This window comes from Oncorhynchus nerka, linkage group LG4 (assembly GCF_034236695.1).
Source record: "Oncorhynchus nerka isolate Pitt River linkage group LG4, Oner_Uvic_2.0, whole genome shotgun sequence".
Taxonomy (NCBI): Eukaryota; Metazoa; Chordata; class Actinopteri; order Salmoniformes; family Salmonidae; genus Oncorhynchus; species Oncorhynchus nerka.
The window spans coordinates 20,979,799-20,999,816 of record NC_088399.1 but is presented as its reverse complement, the minus strand read 5'-3'; the positions used below and the strand labels follow the sequence as shown (position 1 = coordinate 20,999,816).

General features: G+C 43.6%; 1 protein-coding gene across 1 annotated transcript in view; it reads right to left on the bottom strand.

Moving 5' to 3' along the window:
• The window catches only part of LOC115121631 (rho guanine nucleotide exchange factor 28-like), a 131,306-nt gene extending 116,099 nt beyond the window's left edge, over positions 1-15,207 (bottom strand). Inside the window, exons 1-2 of the mRNA XM_065017345.1 lie at positions 14,915-15,207; positions 4,002-4,045 (exon numbers count right to left, since the gene is read on the bottom strand). Of these exons, the coding sequence (XP_064873417.1) occupies positions 4,002-4,034 (33 nt within the window). The 5' untranslated portion in view covers positions 4,035-4,045; positions 14,915-15,207. The remainder of the gene's footprint in view (positions 1-4,001; positions 4,046-14,914) is intronic.
• Between the last annotated feature and the right edge of the window lie 4,811 nt (positions 15,208-20,018).

The window sequence follows — 20,018 nt, the reverse complement described above, 5'->3', positions numbered from 1 at the left end:
CTCAAGATTATTCAAAGACAATCAATCAAGCATGGGGAAAATACATTTTAGAGGTGGGAAAATGTACTGTATCCTTTGAAATAATGATAGGTGAAAATATTTGAAATATTCAAACGTCATGATATCATTCCAGAACGATGAAGTAGACACATGACAAGGCAAAAGGAACCTTGATGTACTGTACATTCTAGAATGTGAATCCCTGTCAGGCCTTCATGGTGGGGGACTGTGGGACTGTGAGCATCGGAACAGAGCAACGTTACAGTACACAGCAGAGCTGCCTGAGCCACATTCCTCTGAACAAATCTAGCACACTAATGACACATTAATGTAAACGTCAAACTGACTGACTAAAACTCTCGTGGCATCATAAGCATTTCTCACAGATTCTAGGGATTTATGGCCATGGATTCTTTCTTACATAATGTGCAGCAGTAACCTGAATTGTTGTGCAAACCTACAGACATGAATGTGTGAAGAACGATACACAAAAGTTCAAGTTACAATCATGTCTAAATTGAAGTCTAGAAACTTCCTCCCAATTGCACTGAATGGCTGGTGCAGAAGATTAGGTCTGTATTAGTGGGACTACGAGGTAATGTAGCCAAACACATTATGTGGTAGACCTCATGTGCATCCAAGGGTCCTCTATTGTTGTACCTTGAGCTGCTAATCATCCAGTGATTAAGGACATGGTGAGCTGTTGCTGTTATTCCCAGGTGGGTGAACCCGGCATGGCTAACACACTGCCTTCATTATCTGACACACTAAAAGGTTCCAGTAATCATTAACCACAACTGTATGTACAGTAGATTGATACCGAGGCTTAATACTGCCTCAACCAACAGTTTTTACCCCCTCTATCAAAGCATAGTGGCACCTGACACACACACATACACACCAAAATGTATACATTTTATCTCTGTTTCAAAAGTGGTAGGGAATAATCATCATTAACTTTTTAAAGAAGCAAAGACAATTGATGTTCTGTTTCTGTGTGTCTGTCAAGTAATTCTCTGTGACAGCTTTCGACCTATGAGAAGGCCTCAGATGCCTCTCCTCTAACCCAAAACACCAGCAGCCTGCCAGTCCACTACCAGGTGATCTCTCACAGCCAGCCAACAATAGCACTGCCAGATCACCTCACACACACAGTATCAAACACACACATACCCACCTACACACATACACCTGGCCAAGCAGCATGGGAGTAGGCACACACCACAAAATGCAGACACTTCATCTCATTCAAACTCAGTAAATCTCAGTCTGAACCTTCACACAGAACAAACCACAAATCACCAGACACAGGCAATTACACAGTGAGAACATCTACCTAGTATTCAATACTGTCCATTGTACTGACTACATTCTGGTGTGGTAAGAGTCAAGGCTCTGTGTTGTCACTGTGTAGGTCAGTTCCACCAGAAAACTTGAATAGGTCAGTTATAATAACAGTCTTTAAATCAGTGAAATATAGCACAGCTTACATCCACAAAGCAGAGAGCGTTGATGTCTGGCTCTCATTCAGAGGTGCTACAGCGGCAGGGCTAGGACCTTAGGGTGGAGACTACACCTCACCTTGTAAAACAGAAGTATATGTTCAACCTTAATGGTTCATTATTTTCATACTATACCAGGGAGGACTAAACTGAAACATGATAAACCCTAGTAAACTCTACTAAGAGTAGGTGGGAATTTGTGAGTATTTATACTGAACAGTGTTGTAAAAATGTCACTGCTGCTCACTAGTGAATTTAAGAGTTCTGCAACCAGAGATTAATAATATGAACAAATAATGAACTAGAGAAAACTGGCATATGAATCATGAATGTTACGTGTTCCATGATAGACAGACCAAACCTCAGGAAACCAGGCTCTCAATAACAGAAAGGAAACATTGGTGGCATAGTGAAACAAACAGATACTCCACTCTTCTCTCTCTCTCTCCCTTTCTCCCTCTCTCTCTCTCTCTCTCTCTCTCTTTCTCTCTCGCTCTCTCTCTCAATCTCTCTCTCTCTCTCTCCTTGCTCTCTCTCTCTCTCTCTCTCTCTCTCTCTCTCTCTCTCTCTCTCTCTCTCTCTCTCTCTCTCTCTCTCTCTCTCTCAATCTCTCTCTCTCTCTCTCTCTCTCTCTCTTCTCTCTCTCTCAATCTCTCTCCCTCTCTCTCTCCTTTCTCCTCTCTCTCTCTCTATCTCCCTCTCTCAATATCTCGCTCTATCTCCCTCTCTCAATCTCTCTCTCTCTCTCTCTCTCTCTTTCTCTCTCTCTCTCGCTCTCTCTCTCAATCTCTCTCTCTCCTCTCTCTCTCCCTCTCTCCTCTCTCTCTCTCCCTCTCTCTCTCTCTCTCTCTCTCTCTCTCTCTCAATATCTCCTCTATCTCTCCCTCTATCTCCCTCTCTCAATCTCTCTCTCTTTCTCCCTCTCTCTCTCTCAATCTCTCTCTCTCTCTCAATCTCCTCTCTCTCTCTCTCCTCTCTCTCTCTCTCTCTCCCTCTCTCTCTCTCAATATCTCTCTCAATCTCTCTCTCTCTCTCTCTCTGCCCACCAGAAATCTGGCAACGCTTCAGCACCTGGCCAGCTGGCTGGCCCACCCAGGATTCTACCACACAGGAGAAGAGGGAGATAGAAAAGGAAGGGGAGGAGAGGGAGGGGAAGTGAGATAGAGGAGAAAGACAGAAAGTGGATATATGAGACAGGGACAGAGACAGGGACAGGGACAGGGACTAAGAGGGAGTGAGAGATCGAGTCATTTCACACTAGATGAAAATAAATGAGGAGCAACCTTCTGAAAACACACTCCTCATTCACCTATAACAGAAAACACATGTATTGGAATAAGCATATAGACGCTCAGGTCTGGCCCTACCGGCTCAGAAACAATAAACAATACATGAATTCTCTCTATTCCCTTAACACTTGAACACACTATTTATCAAACACACACATGCTCTCTCTCTCTCTCTGTCTCACTCTCCTCACACTCACACACACACACATATATGTATAGAAGCATGGGCTTTTAGTGGGCTCAGTAAGCCCATCTGGAAGAACAGGCTGTGTAAAGGTTTATATCCCAGGGGAGTGTAACACACCAGGGTTAGATTTCACCTGTAGCCCAACATCAACACAAGGCCATACAGTCAACAACCAACCAGAGGAGAGAAACGGAACTGAAAGGGGAAACAGAGTGAGGGGGAACGGAGAGAGTGGAGACAGAGAGGGGACACTGAGGGAGGGGACACTAAGAGGGGACACTGAGAGAGGGGGAACGGAGAGAGTGGAGACAGAGAGGGGACACTGAGGGAGGGGACACTGAGAGAGGGGGAACGGAGAGAGTGGAGACAGAGAGGGGACACTGAGGGAGGGGAAACAGAGGGAGGGGAAACAGAACGGAGAAAGTGGAGACAGGGGACACTGAGGAGTGGAAACAGGAGGGGAAACAGAGAGGGGGAGAGTGGAGACAGAGAGGGAAACAGAGAGAGGGGAAACAGAGTGAGGGGGAACGGAGAGAGTGGAGACAGAGAGGGGACACTGAGGGAGGGGACACTGAGGGAGGGGACACTGAGGGAGGGGAAACAGAGTGAGGGGGAACGGAGAGAGTGGAGACAGAGAGGGGACACTGAGGGAGGGGACACTGAGGGAGGGGAAACAGAGAAGGGACACTAAGAGAAGGGAAATAGAGAGAGGGGGAACGGAGAGAGTGGAGACAGAGAGGGGACACTGAGGGAGGGGAAACAGAGAGGGGACACTGAGGGAGGGGACACTGAGGGAGGGGAAACAGCGTGAGGGGGAACGGAGAGAGTGGAGACAGAGAGGGGACACTGAGGGAGGGGACACTGAGGGAGGGGAAACAGTGAAGGGGACACTAAGAGAGGGGAAACAGAGAGAGGGGAATCGGAGAGAGGGGAAACAGAGAGAGGGGAAACAGAGAAAGGGGAATCGGAGAGGGGACACAGGGGATGAACAGAAGGAGAAGGAGAAGGATGAACAGTACTTACATATAGAGGTACTTCTCCTCTGTTCAGCTCCATGTTCTGAGCATCTGATGAACCAATAAGAAAAGGGCCATGCATATTATTATATTATTTAAATCATAGACTTTAAACCAAACACTGCAAATAACCAATATGTAACCACAACCCTGCATCTGACTAATGACCCAGTGTAACCATCAAGACCCTGATCAGCATGCCATGTACTGTAGCCCAGAATGGGTCCAAACCTCTCTCTAAGTCGGATTCATTAATTGGGCAGTCAGAGCTTCAGAATCACAAGGCTCTACTCTACGTGCGAGACACAACCTAATCCTCTCATCATCCTGGTCTGTCAGAACATGAAGTCTTCTATGAAACACTGTTATCCTTTTGATATTATCCCATCTCCCCCTCCCTCCATTCCTCCCCCAATTTATATTTCTCTCTTTTTTCTCCATGGGAAACAGTGATCCAATCTGTCTGTCTGTGTCTAGAAAATGTTACCTTAAGCTGCCCAGAATGAGAGAATTGTTTGAAATGAAAAGGCTTTAGTGTGCAGTCAGTCTGTGCACTGTATAGTATGTGCTGTGTACTGTATAGTCTGTCTGTGCACGGTATAGTCTGTCTGTGCACGGTATAGTCTGTCTGTGCACGGTATAGTCTGTCTGTGCACGGTATAGTCTGCCTGTGCACGGTATAGTATGTGCTGTGTACTGTATAGTCTGTCTGTGCACGGTATAGTCTGCCTGTGCACGGTATAGTATGTGCTGTGTACTGTATAGTCTGTCTGTGCACGGTATAGTATGTGCTGAGATGGTGTCTGCACTATAGAGGCATCGCTCAGTCTAGACACAAGGGGATGATGAGGAGAAAGCAACCAAGAAACCTTTTTCCATTATTTACATTTTCCACGTGTGTTCAATGCAGCCATTTGATCTCAATATCAAATCCTTTCTGGGTAACAATTAAGTACTTTACTGTGATTGTTTTCAATTGATTCTTAGCAAAGAACAATTTCTCCAGCAAGAATGTTGCTAGGACTGTCTGGGAGTGGTCTAAGTGGGGAGGAGAAAACTGAAAACTAGCTGTTATTGGAAGAGAGGTTCTTACTGGTCTCTTTCTTACTGGTCTATTAACTCACGGTATAGTATGTGATGTGTACTGTATAGTCTGTCTGTGCACGGTATAGTCTGTCTGTGCACTGTATAGTATGTGCTGTGTACTGTATAGTCTGTCTGTGCACGGTATAGTCTGTCTGTGCACGGTATAGTCTGTCTGTGCACAGTATAGTATGTGCTGTGTACTGTATAGTCTGTCTGTGCACGGTATAGTCGGTCTGTGCACGGTATAGTCTGTCTGTGCAAGGTATAGTCGGTCTGTGCACGGTATAGTCTGTCTGTGCACGGTATAGTCTGTCTGTGTACGGTATAGTCTGTCTGTGTACTGTATAGTCTGTCTGTGCACGGTATAGTATGTGCTGTGTACTGTATAGTCTGTCTGTGCACTGTATAGTCTGTCTGTGTACTGTATAGTCTGTCTGTGCACGGTATAGTCTGTCTGTGCACGGTATAGTCTGTCTGTGTACTGTATAGTCTGTCTGTGCACGGTATAGTATGTGCTGTGTACTGTATAGTCTGTCTGTGCACGGTATAGTCTGTCTGTGTACTGTATAGTCTGTCTGTGCACGGTATAGTATGTCTGTGTACTGTATAGTCTGTCTGTGCCCTGTATAGTATGTCTGTGTACTGTATAGTCTGTCTGTGTACTGTATAGTATGTGCTGTGTACTGTATAGTCTGTCTGTGCACGGTATAGTCTGTCTGTGTACTGTATAGTCTGTCTGTGCACGATATAGTCTGTCTGTGTACTGTATAGTATGTGCTGTGTACTGTATAGTCTGTCTGTGCACGGTATAGTTTGTCTGTGTACTGTATAGTCTGTCTGTGCACAGTATAGTATGTGCTGTGTACTGTATAGTCTGTCTGTGCACTGTATAGTATGTGCTGTGTACTGTATAGTCTGTCTGTGCACGGTATAGTCTGTCTGTGTACTGTATAGTCTGTCTGTCTGTGCACGGTATAGTCTGTCTGTGTACTGTATAGTATGTGCTGTGTACTGTATAGTCTGTCTGTGCACGGTATAGTCTGTCTGTGTACTGTATAGTCTGTCTGTGCACGGTATAGTATGTGCTGTGTACTGTATAGTCTGTCTGTGCACGGTATAGTATGTGCTGTGTACTGTATAGTCTGTCTGTGTACTGTATAGTCTGTCTGTGTACTGTATAGTATGTGCTGTGTACTGTATAGTCTGTCTGTGTACTGTATAGTCTGTCTGTGTACTGTATAGTCTGTTTGTGCACGGTATAGTATGTCTGTGTACTGTATAGTCTGTCTGTGCACTGTATAGTATGTGCTGTGTACTGTATAGTCTGTCTGTGCACGGTATAGTATGTGCTGTGTACTGTATAGTCTGTCTGTGCACGGTATAGTATGTGCTGTGTTTCTCTCTATTTGGTGGCAGGTAGCAGGAATGGAGGCCACTGTGCTGTAAGTGGAACTGTAGCCACATGCCTAAACCTGATCCGCTGTGACTTCACTCTCAGTGTGTGTGTGTTAATACTGCATGACTGCAGAGTGACAGAGAGATGGTGTCAGCACTATAGAGGCATCGCTCAGTCTAGACACAAGGGGATGATGAGGAGAAAGCAACCAAGAAACCTTTTTCCATTATTTACATTTTCCACGTGTGTTCAATGCAGCCATTTGATCTCAATATCAAATCCTTTCTGGGTAACAATTAAGTACCTTACTGTGATTGTTTTCAATTGATTCTTAGCAAAGAACAATTTCTCCAGCAAGAATGTTGCTAGGACTGTCTGGGAGTGGTCTAAGTGGGGAGGAGAAAACTGAAAACTAGCTGTTATTGGAAGAGAGGTTCTTTCTTACTGGTCTATTAACTCATTTAATGCCTGGTGGAAAAAAACTCCATCCTACCAAAACAGGCTGAAAATGCCTTATCATCATTTTCACAATTTCACATTATTATTCCAACCTCAGAGTGTGGAAATATACTGAGTGTACAAAACATTAGGAACAACAGCTCTTTCCATGACATAGACTGACCGGGTGAATCCAGGTGAAAGCTATGATTCCTTGTTGATGTCACTTGTTAAATCCACTTCAATTAGTGTAGATGAAAGGGAGGGTTAAAGAAGGATTTTTAAGCCTTAAGACAATTGAGACATGGATTGTGTAGGTGTTCCATTCAGAGGGTGAATTGGAAAAACAGAATGTTGGAGTGCCTTTGAATGGGGTTTGGTAGTAGGTGCCAGGCGTACTGTTTTGAGTGTGTCAAAAACTTCAATGCTGCTGGGTTTTTCCCGCTCAACACTTTCCCTTGTGTATCAAGAATGGTCCAACACCCAAAGGACATCCAGCCAACTTGACACATCTGTGGGAAGCAATGGAGTCAAAATGGGCCAGCATCCCTGTGGAACGCTTTGGACACCTTGTAGAGTTCATGCCCTGAGGAACTGAGGCTGTTCTGAGGGCAAAAGGGGTCGTGCAACTCAATATTAGGAAGGTTTTCCTAATGTTTTGTACACAGTGTATGTAAAACACTGGACAATCTCGCTTTTTACTGCCTCAGGCCTTTAAAAAGAGCTGTCATTACACAATAAAAGGCTCGAAAACAACATCAAAACAACCCCATGTGATTCACCAGAAGATAGTGACAGGTGATAAACTGAGTGGTGTGCAGGAGAGTTGTCACGGTGTTGTGTTGTCTCTCTTGTCATGATGTGTGTTTTGTCCTATATTTGTATTTTTATCCCAGCCCCAGTCCCCACGGGAGACCATTTGCCTTCTAGTAGGACGTCATTGTAAATAACAATTTGTTCTTAACTGACTTTCCTAGTTAAATAAAGTAAATAAAATCAAATATAAAAATAGCACTGTCCTTTTCACTTACTATAGCTATTTTGTCAATAAAGAAAGGGGCATGATCCTCCTGATCCTGTAACAGGTATTACTATTATGTGGTATTGTCCATCTTTGTGTTGTCATTATCATGGAACTGTCATTATATTATCATGATCATGGTATCACCATTATGGTATTATCATTATCATGGTAGGATCATAACCATGGTATTGTTATTATCATCGTTTTATGATTATAATTATATTTTTATTATCATGGTATTATCATTAGGGTATTATCATTATCATGGTATTATCATGGTATTATCATTAGGGTATTATCATTATCATGGTATTATCATTAGGGTATTATCATTAGGGTATTGTCATTATCATGGTATTATCATTAGGGTATTATCATTATCATGGTATTATCATTAGGGTATTATCATTATCATGGTATTATCATTATCATGGTATTATCATTAGGGTATTATCATTAGGGTATTGTCATTATCATGGTATTATCATTAGGGTATTATCATTAGGGTATTGTCATTATCATGGTATTATCATTAGGGTATTATCATTAGGGTATTATCATTATCATGGTATTATCATTAGGGTATTATCATTAGGGTATTGTCATTATCATGGTATTATCATTAGGGTATTATCATTATCATGGTATTATCATTAGGGTATTATCATTATCATATTATGGTATTATCATTATGGTATTATCATTAGGTATTATCATTATTATCATTATCATGGTATTATCATTAGGGTATTATCATTAGGGTATTGTCATTATCATGGTATTATCATTGGTATTATCATTAGGGGGTATTATCATTAGGGTATTATCATTGGGTATTATCATTATCATGGTATTATCATTAGGTATTATCATTAGGGTATTATCATTATCATTGGTATTATCATTATCATGGTATTATCATTAGGTCATTTATTGTCATTATCATGGTATTATCATTAGGTATTATCATTATCATGGTATTATCATTAGGGTATTGTCATTATCATGGTATTATCATTAGGGTATTATCATTAGGGTATTGTCATTATCATGGTATTATCATTAGGGTATTATCATTAGGGTATTGTCATTATCATGGCTGTGGGGTCAGATTTTTTTTTAAACTATGGATAGAAAAGTGAACTTCCATAATATGAGTGTCGGGTAACTTATTATTAGGGCTGGGAATTGCCAGGGACCTCATGATACGATATTATCACAGTACTTAGGCGCCGATGCCATATGTATTATAATTCTATATGTATTGTGATTTTTCATGTATTATGATTCGATACTGCAACTTTATTGTGATTCGATGTTCCAAACATATTGCTCACTATATGTCTACTGCAGAGGAACAAAAGAGATCCATGGAAAAATATGTTTTGGAAGTAAAAGTGCTGAAAACCTGCCGGCACACATAAAACATTTAAAAATATGATGGAGAACAAACTATAGGATGAGAAATACCAAAGTTTTGGTACGACCAACTTGCACTAGCTAATAGATAACTTTAACTACCTAGCAAAAAAAATATAGAGATATATTTACAAATCGCTACTTGTCGATATAAAATAGGCAAAAATAATATTGCGATACTCTACTGTATGTATTTTTCCCCCATCCCTACAGTTTATGTGTGTATTGTGTAGGGTGGCTGTTTGTAAGCTCAGGACAAGTAGTGTGTGTATCCTGACCAGATGAGCCATGTGCTGCCATATACAGTAGGAGTCAGAGAGGGACTCCCTGCTTTATTTGCATGCCTATTTTCCTATTAGGCCTTAGACTTTGGGTTACACAACACACAGGATAGGTCCCAAACAGAAACACACTCCACTCTCCTTGAAAAAGACCTCCTAACACTGACCCCTGACCTCTCTACCTCTTCAGTGTGTCTGTGTGTAACAAACCAGACACTAGGACTGGCCCTGAGGAGACTAGCTAACGTGAACAATGAACAGCACACAGTAGAGTACAAAAACGTCAAAACCAGAAGGAACACTAGTTTTGACATCTGGTCATGTGCCAGAAATATGTTCAAATGTGAAGGTCCAGAGAGGTCAAGTGTGAACAAATCTGTTTCCTCTCACATGATATCACCCACATCAACCGTACATCACCTGAACAGGTAAATCTTGATTTCACCATACTATTTGGTAATTAGAAAATGTACTAGCTCATTGTCTTTGGCACATTGGCCACTTAGGTGTGGTTGTAAGATTGTTCTCAGGAACACCCAGCTATATACTCAGTTATGCATTAGAGAATGATTAATGGCCCCTGAGAAAAGGATGCAAGGTGGAATGATGACAATGTAACACAGCTGTCAAGAGAAGCACAACAAAAGTCCTCAGTCTAGGAAACGAATAGCTTCTACCCCCAAGCCATAAGGCTGCTAAATAATTAGTTAAATAGTTAACAAAATAGCTACCCGGACGATCTGCATTGACTGTTTTTGCTCTAACCTTTTTGTCTCATCACATACGCTGCTGCTACTGTTTCATATCTGTCGCTTTATTCCTAGTTATGTACATACAGTATCTGCCTCGTACCCCTGCACATGGACTCAGTACTGGTACCACATGTACACTGAACAAAAATATAAACGCAATATAAAGTGTCAGTCCCATGTTTCATGAGCTGAAATAAAAAAATCATGTACATTTTACATACACACAAAAAGCGTATTTCTCTCAAACGTTGTGCACTAATTTGTTTACATCCCTGTTAGGGAGCATTTCTCTTTTGCCAAGATAATCCATTCACCTGACAGGTGTGGCATATCAAGAAGGTTATTAAACAGCATGGTCATTACACAGGTTTACCTTGTGTTGGGAATAATAAAAGGCCACTCTAAAATGTGCAGTTTTGTCACACAACTAAATGCCACAGATGTCTCAAGTTTTGAGGGAGAGTGCAATTGGCAGGAATATCCACCAGAGTTGTTGCCAGAGAATGTAATGTTAAGTTCTCCACCATAAGCTGCCTCCAACATCGTTTCAGAGAATTTGGCAGTACGTCCAACTGACCTCAAAACTGGTTACCAAGTGTAACCACGCCAGCCCAGGACCTCCACATCCGGCTTCTTCACCTCAGACCACGTGTAACCACGCCAACCCAGGACCTCCACATCCGGCTTCTTCACCTCAGACCACGTGTAACCACGCCAGCCCAGGACCTCCACATCCGGCTTCTTCACCTCAGACCACGTGTAACCACGCCAACCCAGGACCTCCACATCCGGCTTCTTCACCTCAGACCAAGTGTAACCACGCCAGCCCAGGACCTCCACATCCGGCTTCTTCACCTCAGACCAAGTGTAACCACGCCAGCCCAGGACCTCCACATCCGGCTTCTTCACCTCAGACCACGTGTAACCACGCCATCCCAGGACCTCCACATCCGGCTTCTTCACCTCAGACCAGTAACCACGCCAGCCCAGGACCTCCACATCCGGCTTCTTCACCTCAGACCAAGTGTAACCACGCCAGCCCAGGACCTCCTTCACCTCAGACCAAGTGTAACCACGCCAGCCCAGGACCTCCACATCCGGCTTCTTCACCTCAGACCAGACCACGCCAGCCCAGGACCTCCACATCCGGCTTCTTCACCTCAGACCACGCCAGCCCAGGACCTCCACATCCGGCTTCTTCACCTCAGACCACGTGTAACCACGCCAGCCCAGGACCTCCACATCCGGCTTCTTCACCTCAGACCACGTGTAACCACGCCAGCCCAGGACCTCCACATCCGGCTTCTTCACCTCAGACCAAGTGTAACCACGCCAGCCCAGGACCTCCACATCCGGCTTCTTCACCTCAGACCACGTGTAACCACGCCAGCCCAGGACCTCCACATCCGGCTTCTTCACCTCAGACCACGTGTAACCACGCCAGCCCAGGACCTCCACATCCGGACCTCCACATCCGGCTTTTTCACCTCAGACCACGTGTAACCACGCCAGCTCAGGACCTCCACATCCTTCACCTCAGACCACGTGTAACCACGCCAGCCCAGGACCTCCACATCCGGCTTCTTCACCTCAGACCACGTGTAACCACGCCAGCCCAGGACCTCCACATCCGGCTTCTTCACCTCAGACCACGTGCTTCTTCACCTCAGACCAAGTGTAACCACCCCAGCCCAGGACCTCCACATCCGGCTTCTTCACCTCAGACCACGTGTAACCACGCCAGCCCAGGACCTCCACATCCGGCTTTTTCAGACCACGTGTAACCACGCCAGCCCAGGACCTCCACAGACCAGACGTGTAACCACGCCAGCCCAGGACCTCCACATCCGGCTTTTTCACCTCAGACCACGTGTAACCACGCCAGCCCAGGACCTCCACATCCGGCTTTTTCACCTCAGACCAAGTGTAACCACGCCAGCCCAGGACCTCCACATCCGGCTCCAGACCAAGTTCACCTCACAGACCACGTGTAACCACGCCAGCCCAGGACCTCCACATCCGGCTTCTTCACCTCAGACCAAGTGTAACCACCCCAGCCCAGGACCTCCACATCCGGCTTCTTCACCTCAGACCAGTGTAACCACGCCAGCCCAGGACCTCCACATCCGGCTTCTTCACCTCAGACCACACGCCAGCCCAGGACCTCCACATCCGGCTTCTTCACCTCAGACCACGTGTAACCACGCCAGCCCAGGACCTCCACATCCGGCTTCGTCACCTCAGACCAAGTGTAACCACGCCAGCCCAGGACCTCCACATCCGGCTTCTTCACCTCAGACCACGTGTAACCACGCCAGCCCAGGACCTCCACATCCGGCTTCTTCACCTCAGACCACGTGTAACCACGCCAGCCCAGGACCTCCACATCCGGCTTCTTCACCTCAGACCACGTGTAACCACGCCAGCCCAGGACCTCCACATCCGGCTTCTTCACCTCAGACCACGTGTAACCACGCCAGCCCAGGACCTCCACATCCGGCTTCTTCACCTCAGACCACGTGTAACCACGCCAGCCCAGGACCTCCACATCCGGCTTTTTCACCTCAGACCACGTGTAACCACGCCAGCCCAGGACCTCCACATCCGGCTTCTTCACCTGCGGGATCGTCTGAGGAGTTTTTCTGTCTGTAATAAAGCCCTTTTGTTGGGGACAACTCATTCTGATTGGCTGTGCCTGGCCCCCTAGTGGGTGGACCTATGCCCTCCAAGGCCCACCAATGGCTGCACTCCTGCCCAGTCATGTGAAATCCATAGATTAGGGCCTAATTTATTTATTTCAATTGACTGATTACCTTATATGTACTGTAACTAAGTAAAATCTTTGAAATTGTTGCATGTCGTGTTTATATTTTTGCTCAGTATATATAGCCAAGTTATCATTACTCGTTGTGCATTTATTATTACTTGAATTATTAATTGTTTAACTTTTCTATTATTTTTCTATTTTCTTTCTCTCTGCATTGTTGGTCAGGGCCTGTAATGTAAGTAAGCATTTCACTGTTAGTCTCCACCTGTTGTTTACGAAGCATGTGATGAATAAAATGTGATTTGATTCGATTTTTGTAGACAGTATAACCTATTAAAACTACGGCTTAACTGTTTGTGTTCCTCATAAGTGCTCCATTAGCTCACTTTTTGCAACCTTTTATAAGATAGCTCTGGATAAGAGCGTCTGCTAAATGACTTAAATGTAAATGTTTATGGTAAAATTTATTTACTTTAAATCTATTGAATTTTATTTATTTTATGTTATTAAGGAGCAGGTTTCAATAGAATATGCTCCAGTGAACCAGAGAATGTGGAAAATAACCTTCTCACGCCAGGTCAGTCCAGGCCACCAACAGGATATCATTTCATACGAGGAAGTGAAACAGCTCTTAGATAATCAACAATACACACAATGCCTTATAAACACTTTCACCACACTCTCAAACATGGATCCTTATCCAGGCTAACGGAACCAATGACCTATTTTCCGACAGAACAACTACACAGATCAAACAATCATCTAACATTTCACTCTCATCATCATCATCCTCCTCCCCCCATTCCCCTCCTCCTCCTCCCTCTCATCCTCCTTCTTCCTTCCTCCCCTCATCATCCTTCTCCCCTCCTCCTCCCCCTCGTCCATATCCTTCTTCTACACCTCCTTTCCCTATCTAAATAAAACAATCATTATCATCTATCACCCCTCCCCTCCCCTCCCTCTCCTCCTCCTCCTTCCTCTCCAGTGAACCAGAGAATGTGGAAAATAACCTTCTCACGCCAGGTCAGTCCAGGCCACCAACAGGATATCATTTCATACGAGGAAGTGAAACAGCTCTTAGATAATCAACAATACACACAATGCCTTATAAACACTTTCACCACACTCTCAAACATGGATCCTTATCCAGGCTAACGGAACCAATGACCTTCGCTAACAATACATTAGGAACTGACCATTTTTTTTTGTTATTGTATTGTGTTCGTTACAAAGTGATGAACAAAAACCTGGTTGGACCGAAGTACCCAGAAAGAACAGCGCAGGATGTCAGTGGCAAATAACTGCAGAGGTATGGAAGAAACCTTGAGAGGAACTAGACTCTAGAGAGAGGAAGCCCAACCTCAGCAGTAGTCGACACTTCATTATACAGGTGTGATTATGTATTTATAAGGCATTGTATCATCAACATCATCCTTCTATAGACGCAGTCAGCTGAACTATGCCAATGTCCTATTGAAAGAGAAGTGCTTGAATTTTGAGTGGCATCAGAAAGCTATGCAGAAAGCAAGTAACGTTCGTTCAGCATCTTCATCTTGTACCTCTATCCTCTGCTCTGCTCAACAACTTTTAGACATGTTATATAATAGTGACTTATTTTCAAGAATCCCTTTCAAGAATCCCTTCATCAATGTTGACAAAGAGACATCGCCTACGTGTAGGCTATGTTTCGATATTATCTGGATATATTTTTTGCAAGAGTAGGTGTAAAGCGCTAGTGTTCTCGGATTTGACATTACCTGAGTCGTCCGCAATCTGCAGTTAGACCTTGCTTCCTGTGTGGAAAGTTGAGCGACACTTTCCAATGTATTTTCTCCTAAAAGTCTGATGGTTTAGTCATTTCCCCAATGGTAAAAAAAAAAAAACTGAGAAAAATTGGCGAATCTATTCTGTGAATTCTTCCGTTCGGTAAGAAGAATGTAGTCAAACTTTATTATTGGAGAAGTGGGTTTTCCAAAGCACAGCTGCCAGGCTTCGTTCAATCCGTCCTGCCCTCCACCCCGCGCCACGGTCCAGCCCCTCCTCTATCCGTGAAGAGGCAGGTCTCTCCTTGCCCGTTCACCGTCCACCGCGAGAGCCACAATAACACCGTCACGTGTCCACAGACCTGGATGAGATGGGAGAAATGACGCAACTTGATAGAACCCTTTTCATACACAGGTGAGGTTGTGATGAGTGGGCGTCTGTTTGCCATGTACATAGAATAGAATAGAATAGAATAGAATAGAATAGAATAGTATAATAGTATTGAATATAATAGGTTCCCTTATCACTGCCTTCTGAAGAGACAATAGTCTTTTGAAAATGTTAAAATTGTTCCCAAAAACAGTTGTTTTGTTACAGTAGCCTATTGCATGGTAAAATGGTAGCCTAATTAATAAGTAATAACATAAGAATGAATCTGTATGGAACAGTTTATTTCCATGTGTAGCTGGATGAGTATGCAATCCAAAACACTAAATATGCATGGGTAGTGAATGTTGCACTTTCTATTGCTCTGCTTGGCCTTCCATAAGGTCCACTATAAGTGACCAGTCTTGGAGCCTCCAACCCCCAACCATACTGAAAACAGATATCTTGCTGTTCTCCACTAACTTGTTGCTGCACTCCTGTATACAAGGTCATACTCGTACTAGTGCCCATAGCAACAGGGGAGGAAATGAAAGGGAGACCAAATGGAGTGCCCGCCTTTCCTGCTCTATAGCCATTAACTAACATTGAGCAAATATTGAATGGAGAATATCTTTAGTTTAGGCTACAGCTCATAGGCAACAGCAACAGGAGCAGCAGTAAAACCATCATTTAACATCAGCCTATGAGTATTCCTACAACGCATAGGGGGGCTGGGGAAACAGTTGAAGACCAGGCAGAGACCACTGCAGTTGTACCATTGAGGATAGCTTGTAACCCAAATTGGCTGCAGCAATTATTCAGCTGAGTTAATGAAGAAATGTGTGAAATGTATGGCAACACCAAAGGTGGTGGCTAAATGAAGATATTTCACTCAGTCCGTGTACCATTGGAGAGAAAAAACACAAATGCAACAGCAGCTGGGTCTGGTCTACTTAGTTTATTGACTTTCATTGAACCAGAAAAAAAAGTGAGTGGGGTGTCTCACTTCCTCTTCCATCTCTGACAACACTTAATTCATTAAGGTGATTAGACTTAACAAGGTCTGTCATCTGCAGGCAACATGATTCATATGCTACCTGTAGAATAATAGTTTTTTTTTTTAACCAAAGGCCAACATGTGCATATGATGACATATGACTGCATAATACATTGTTTTCTCAGAGGCTTCTCTTATACCCAGCATCTGAAAAATGTACTTTTTAAATATTTTTGTTTAAAGACAAAACTACACTTTCATATCTTGTTAGTACAATCAGATTTGCCAACTCATTGTATTAGACACGTTCAATAGAAAAAAGTTTAGTTCAGTTACTCGTCATGAACTCGATTCAAGTGCCGGTATGTCAAATTGGTCTATACTGTCCCCCAGTGGTCATTAGATGACATCATATACTGGGATCAAATGCCCTAGCTGCAGATATACCCCCATTTACCCAACACCAGTACAACCTTGAGTAAAGACCTTGGGTAAAAACTTACATTTAGATCAGTTTAACGTCATCTTACAGCCATTGACATGTTTTGTTTTTTATTAAGGTTAAATAAATTAAGACATGTTTATGTTATTCACATGTATTTGTCATACACTATTTAAAAAACACAGTTCTCTATTAGCCTGGGTCCCAGTTGGTTTCTGCATCAGCAAAATGTTGGTTTTGTTGACACATCCACATTATATTGTGGTTGTGGCATCTTCCAGACACATACATGAGTGTGCACCAATAATCAGATTTAACGTCATTCTGTTACGCGGGGTGGAGTAGGTGAACCCAAGTGCAGACTCAGACGAGGAGACAGTGATGAGGGGGGGGGGGGTGCAGACCAGGGGATGCTCGGGCGTGTAGCAGGGAACCAGGAACTGAGGCTGCGGCTGGTGCAAAGGAAGCAGGGGCAGGGTAAGCAGGTCCGAGGCAGAATCCAAGGAAGCATTAGAGCGGAGGTCCAGGGCAGGGAAGCAGGACTTACGAGACAATGGGACTGGCGACAGGGACCAAAGTCAGAGCGAACTAAACTGTGGTGGAGAGAAAAGCAGGATCAGGTTAGGGAAACCAGGCACCACAAGATAATAAGCTCTATGCAGGCACAACTGGCTTGCCCTGCAGACTGACTGAGCAGAGGCTATAATCTGACAGCATAGAAGTGGCAGGGCTGAGTATTTGTAGAGGTCTTGATTATGAAACAGGTTGCAGCTGGTGGGGATCTGCTCTGACTCCAGCACACCTGTCTCCCCTCACACAATCAGATACACCCGCACAGAGGGAGAGAGCACTGTGGGTGTGGCGGCAGGTTAGGGAGACACAGGATGAGAAGTAGAGGGCATGGCATGGGGCAGATGTAACACATTCAGTCTGGTAGAGGGTTGCGGTTAACTCTGCATCATTCAGTCAGGTAGAGGGTTGCGGTTTAACTAGACATCATTCAGTCTGGTAGTGGGGTGCGGTTAACTCGGCATCCTTCTTTCAATAGCTAAGCGGCAGGTAGCCTAGTGGTTAAGAGTGTTGGGCCAGTAACCCAAAAGGTTGTTGGTTTGAATCCCAGAGCCGACTAGGTGAAAAATCTGTCACTGTGCCCTTGATCAAGGCACTTTAACCCAAATTGCTCTAGATAAGCGTGTCTGCTAAATGACTCAAATGTTAGCTGAGTTAACATGCAAGTCAGTAGGCTATTCTGATGGTGTGAGATGGTGTGAGGTGTATGAGTTATGGTCACAGCAGAAGGGCAGACTTATCATGTGACTGTCCATCGCATGCTGGGGAAATAAGGTGACTCGGGCTTGAGTTGCGTGTGATAAGTGACATAGATTTTGGAGCGAGGTGATTTGCTCCATCAGTTTTCAAGTAGTGGTAATCTCTACTTTAGACAGGCACAATGTGCCTTTGATGAACAGTGTTTTTCACTTTAAATTTAGGTGTGAGGCCTCAAGTGAAACTACAGTGATACATCATTGTGAGTGCATTGTTATAATATTTGCTTTCTTTGTGTGTAAGCATGTAGAAAGAGAAAGTATGCACAAACAGCAAACAGGTTAGAGGTTACTTAATGTATGTCAATAGTGGAGATTATGGGCCTAATGAAATGCATAAATACTCCAGGGACTTGAAAACGGTTGTCATACAGCACAGCAGCAAAGCCTAATCATGTAGTCAGGAAATCTCCACTTTGCAGCAGCTTTGCAGGCCTAAAAATAAACAAACAATGAAAGCAAGGCCACATAAGAAATAGAAGTCAACCAACACTCAATAGAAGGTGAAACGGATCTATTAAATCTACCATGGCTTACTTTCCTAGAGAGGCATCTTCTGGTTAAGAGGAAATGATGTAGCCTAATGAATGTGTCATTGACTATTTAATATGTCTTGTGCTTTGCATACAGTTAGTTTGAGGAAGGCGTAATACCAGTAACACCCAGACATTGTTGTGACAAAACACCTGACTAGAATGGGTTGTTAACAAACTATTCACCATGACCATTCAAAACAATCTGTATTACTCAGACATAAACAACCCAGAGAAAGAAAGCTGTGATATGATATATGTTGATAGTTGCTTGATTTAGCTGTTGATCCTTTGTATCAAATCAGATTTCCACAGACAGAGAAATCCAATAATACTTATTGTCTATAGGCCTATTGATCCCTGACCAAAACTAATAACCATGTCCTGCAAAAATGTTATTCAATTATTCATACATTTTATGAGCTAAGTGAGCTGCATTGTAAGTGCCCTAGCCATATCAAGTCAAGCGTTATTTGTCACATGCACCGAATACAACAAGTGCAGACCTTACCGTGAAATACAAGCCCTTAACCAATAGTGCAGTTCAAGAAGAGTTAAGAAGATATTTACCAAATAAACTAAAGTAAAAAATAATAAAAATTAACACAATAAAATAACAATAACATCCATGTAGTCAGGGGTACCGGTACCGAGTCAATGTGCGGGTTACAGATTGGTTGAGGTCATTTTTATATGTAGGTAGGGGTGAAGTGACTATGCATAGATAATAGACAGCGAGTAGCAGCAGAGTACAAAACAAATGGAGGGGGGGGGGTCAATGTAAATAGAAATAGTCCTGTGGCCATTTAGTAAATTGTTCAGCAAAGTTGTTCGGAAAGTATTCTGACCCCTTGACTTTTTCCACAATTTGCTTACATTACAGCCTTACTTAAGAATGTATTACTTTTTTTGCTACATCAATCTACACATAATATCCCATAATGACAAGGTGAAAAGAGGTTTTTATATATTTTTGCAAATGTATTAAAAACTGAAATATCACATTTACATAAGTATTCAGACCCTTTGCTATGAGACTGTGAGAAATTGAGCTCAGGTGCATCCTGTTTCCATTGATCATCCTTGAGATGTTTCTACAACTTGATTAAAGTCCACCTGTGGTAAATTCTATTGATTGGACATGATTTGGAAAGGCACACACCTATCTATATAAGGTCCCACAGTTGACAGTGCAAGTCAGAGCCAAAACCAAGCCATAAGGTCGAAGGAATTGTCCGTATAGCTCCAAGACCGGATTGTGTTGAGGCACAGATCTGGGGAAAGGACACAACAAATGTGTGCAGCATTGAAGGTCCCAAAGAACACAGTGGCCTCCATCATTCTTACATGGAAGAAGTTTGGAACCACCAAGACTCTTCCTAGAGCTGGCCATCCGGCCAAACTGAGCAATCAGGTGAGAAGGGCCTTGGTCAG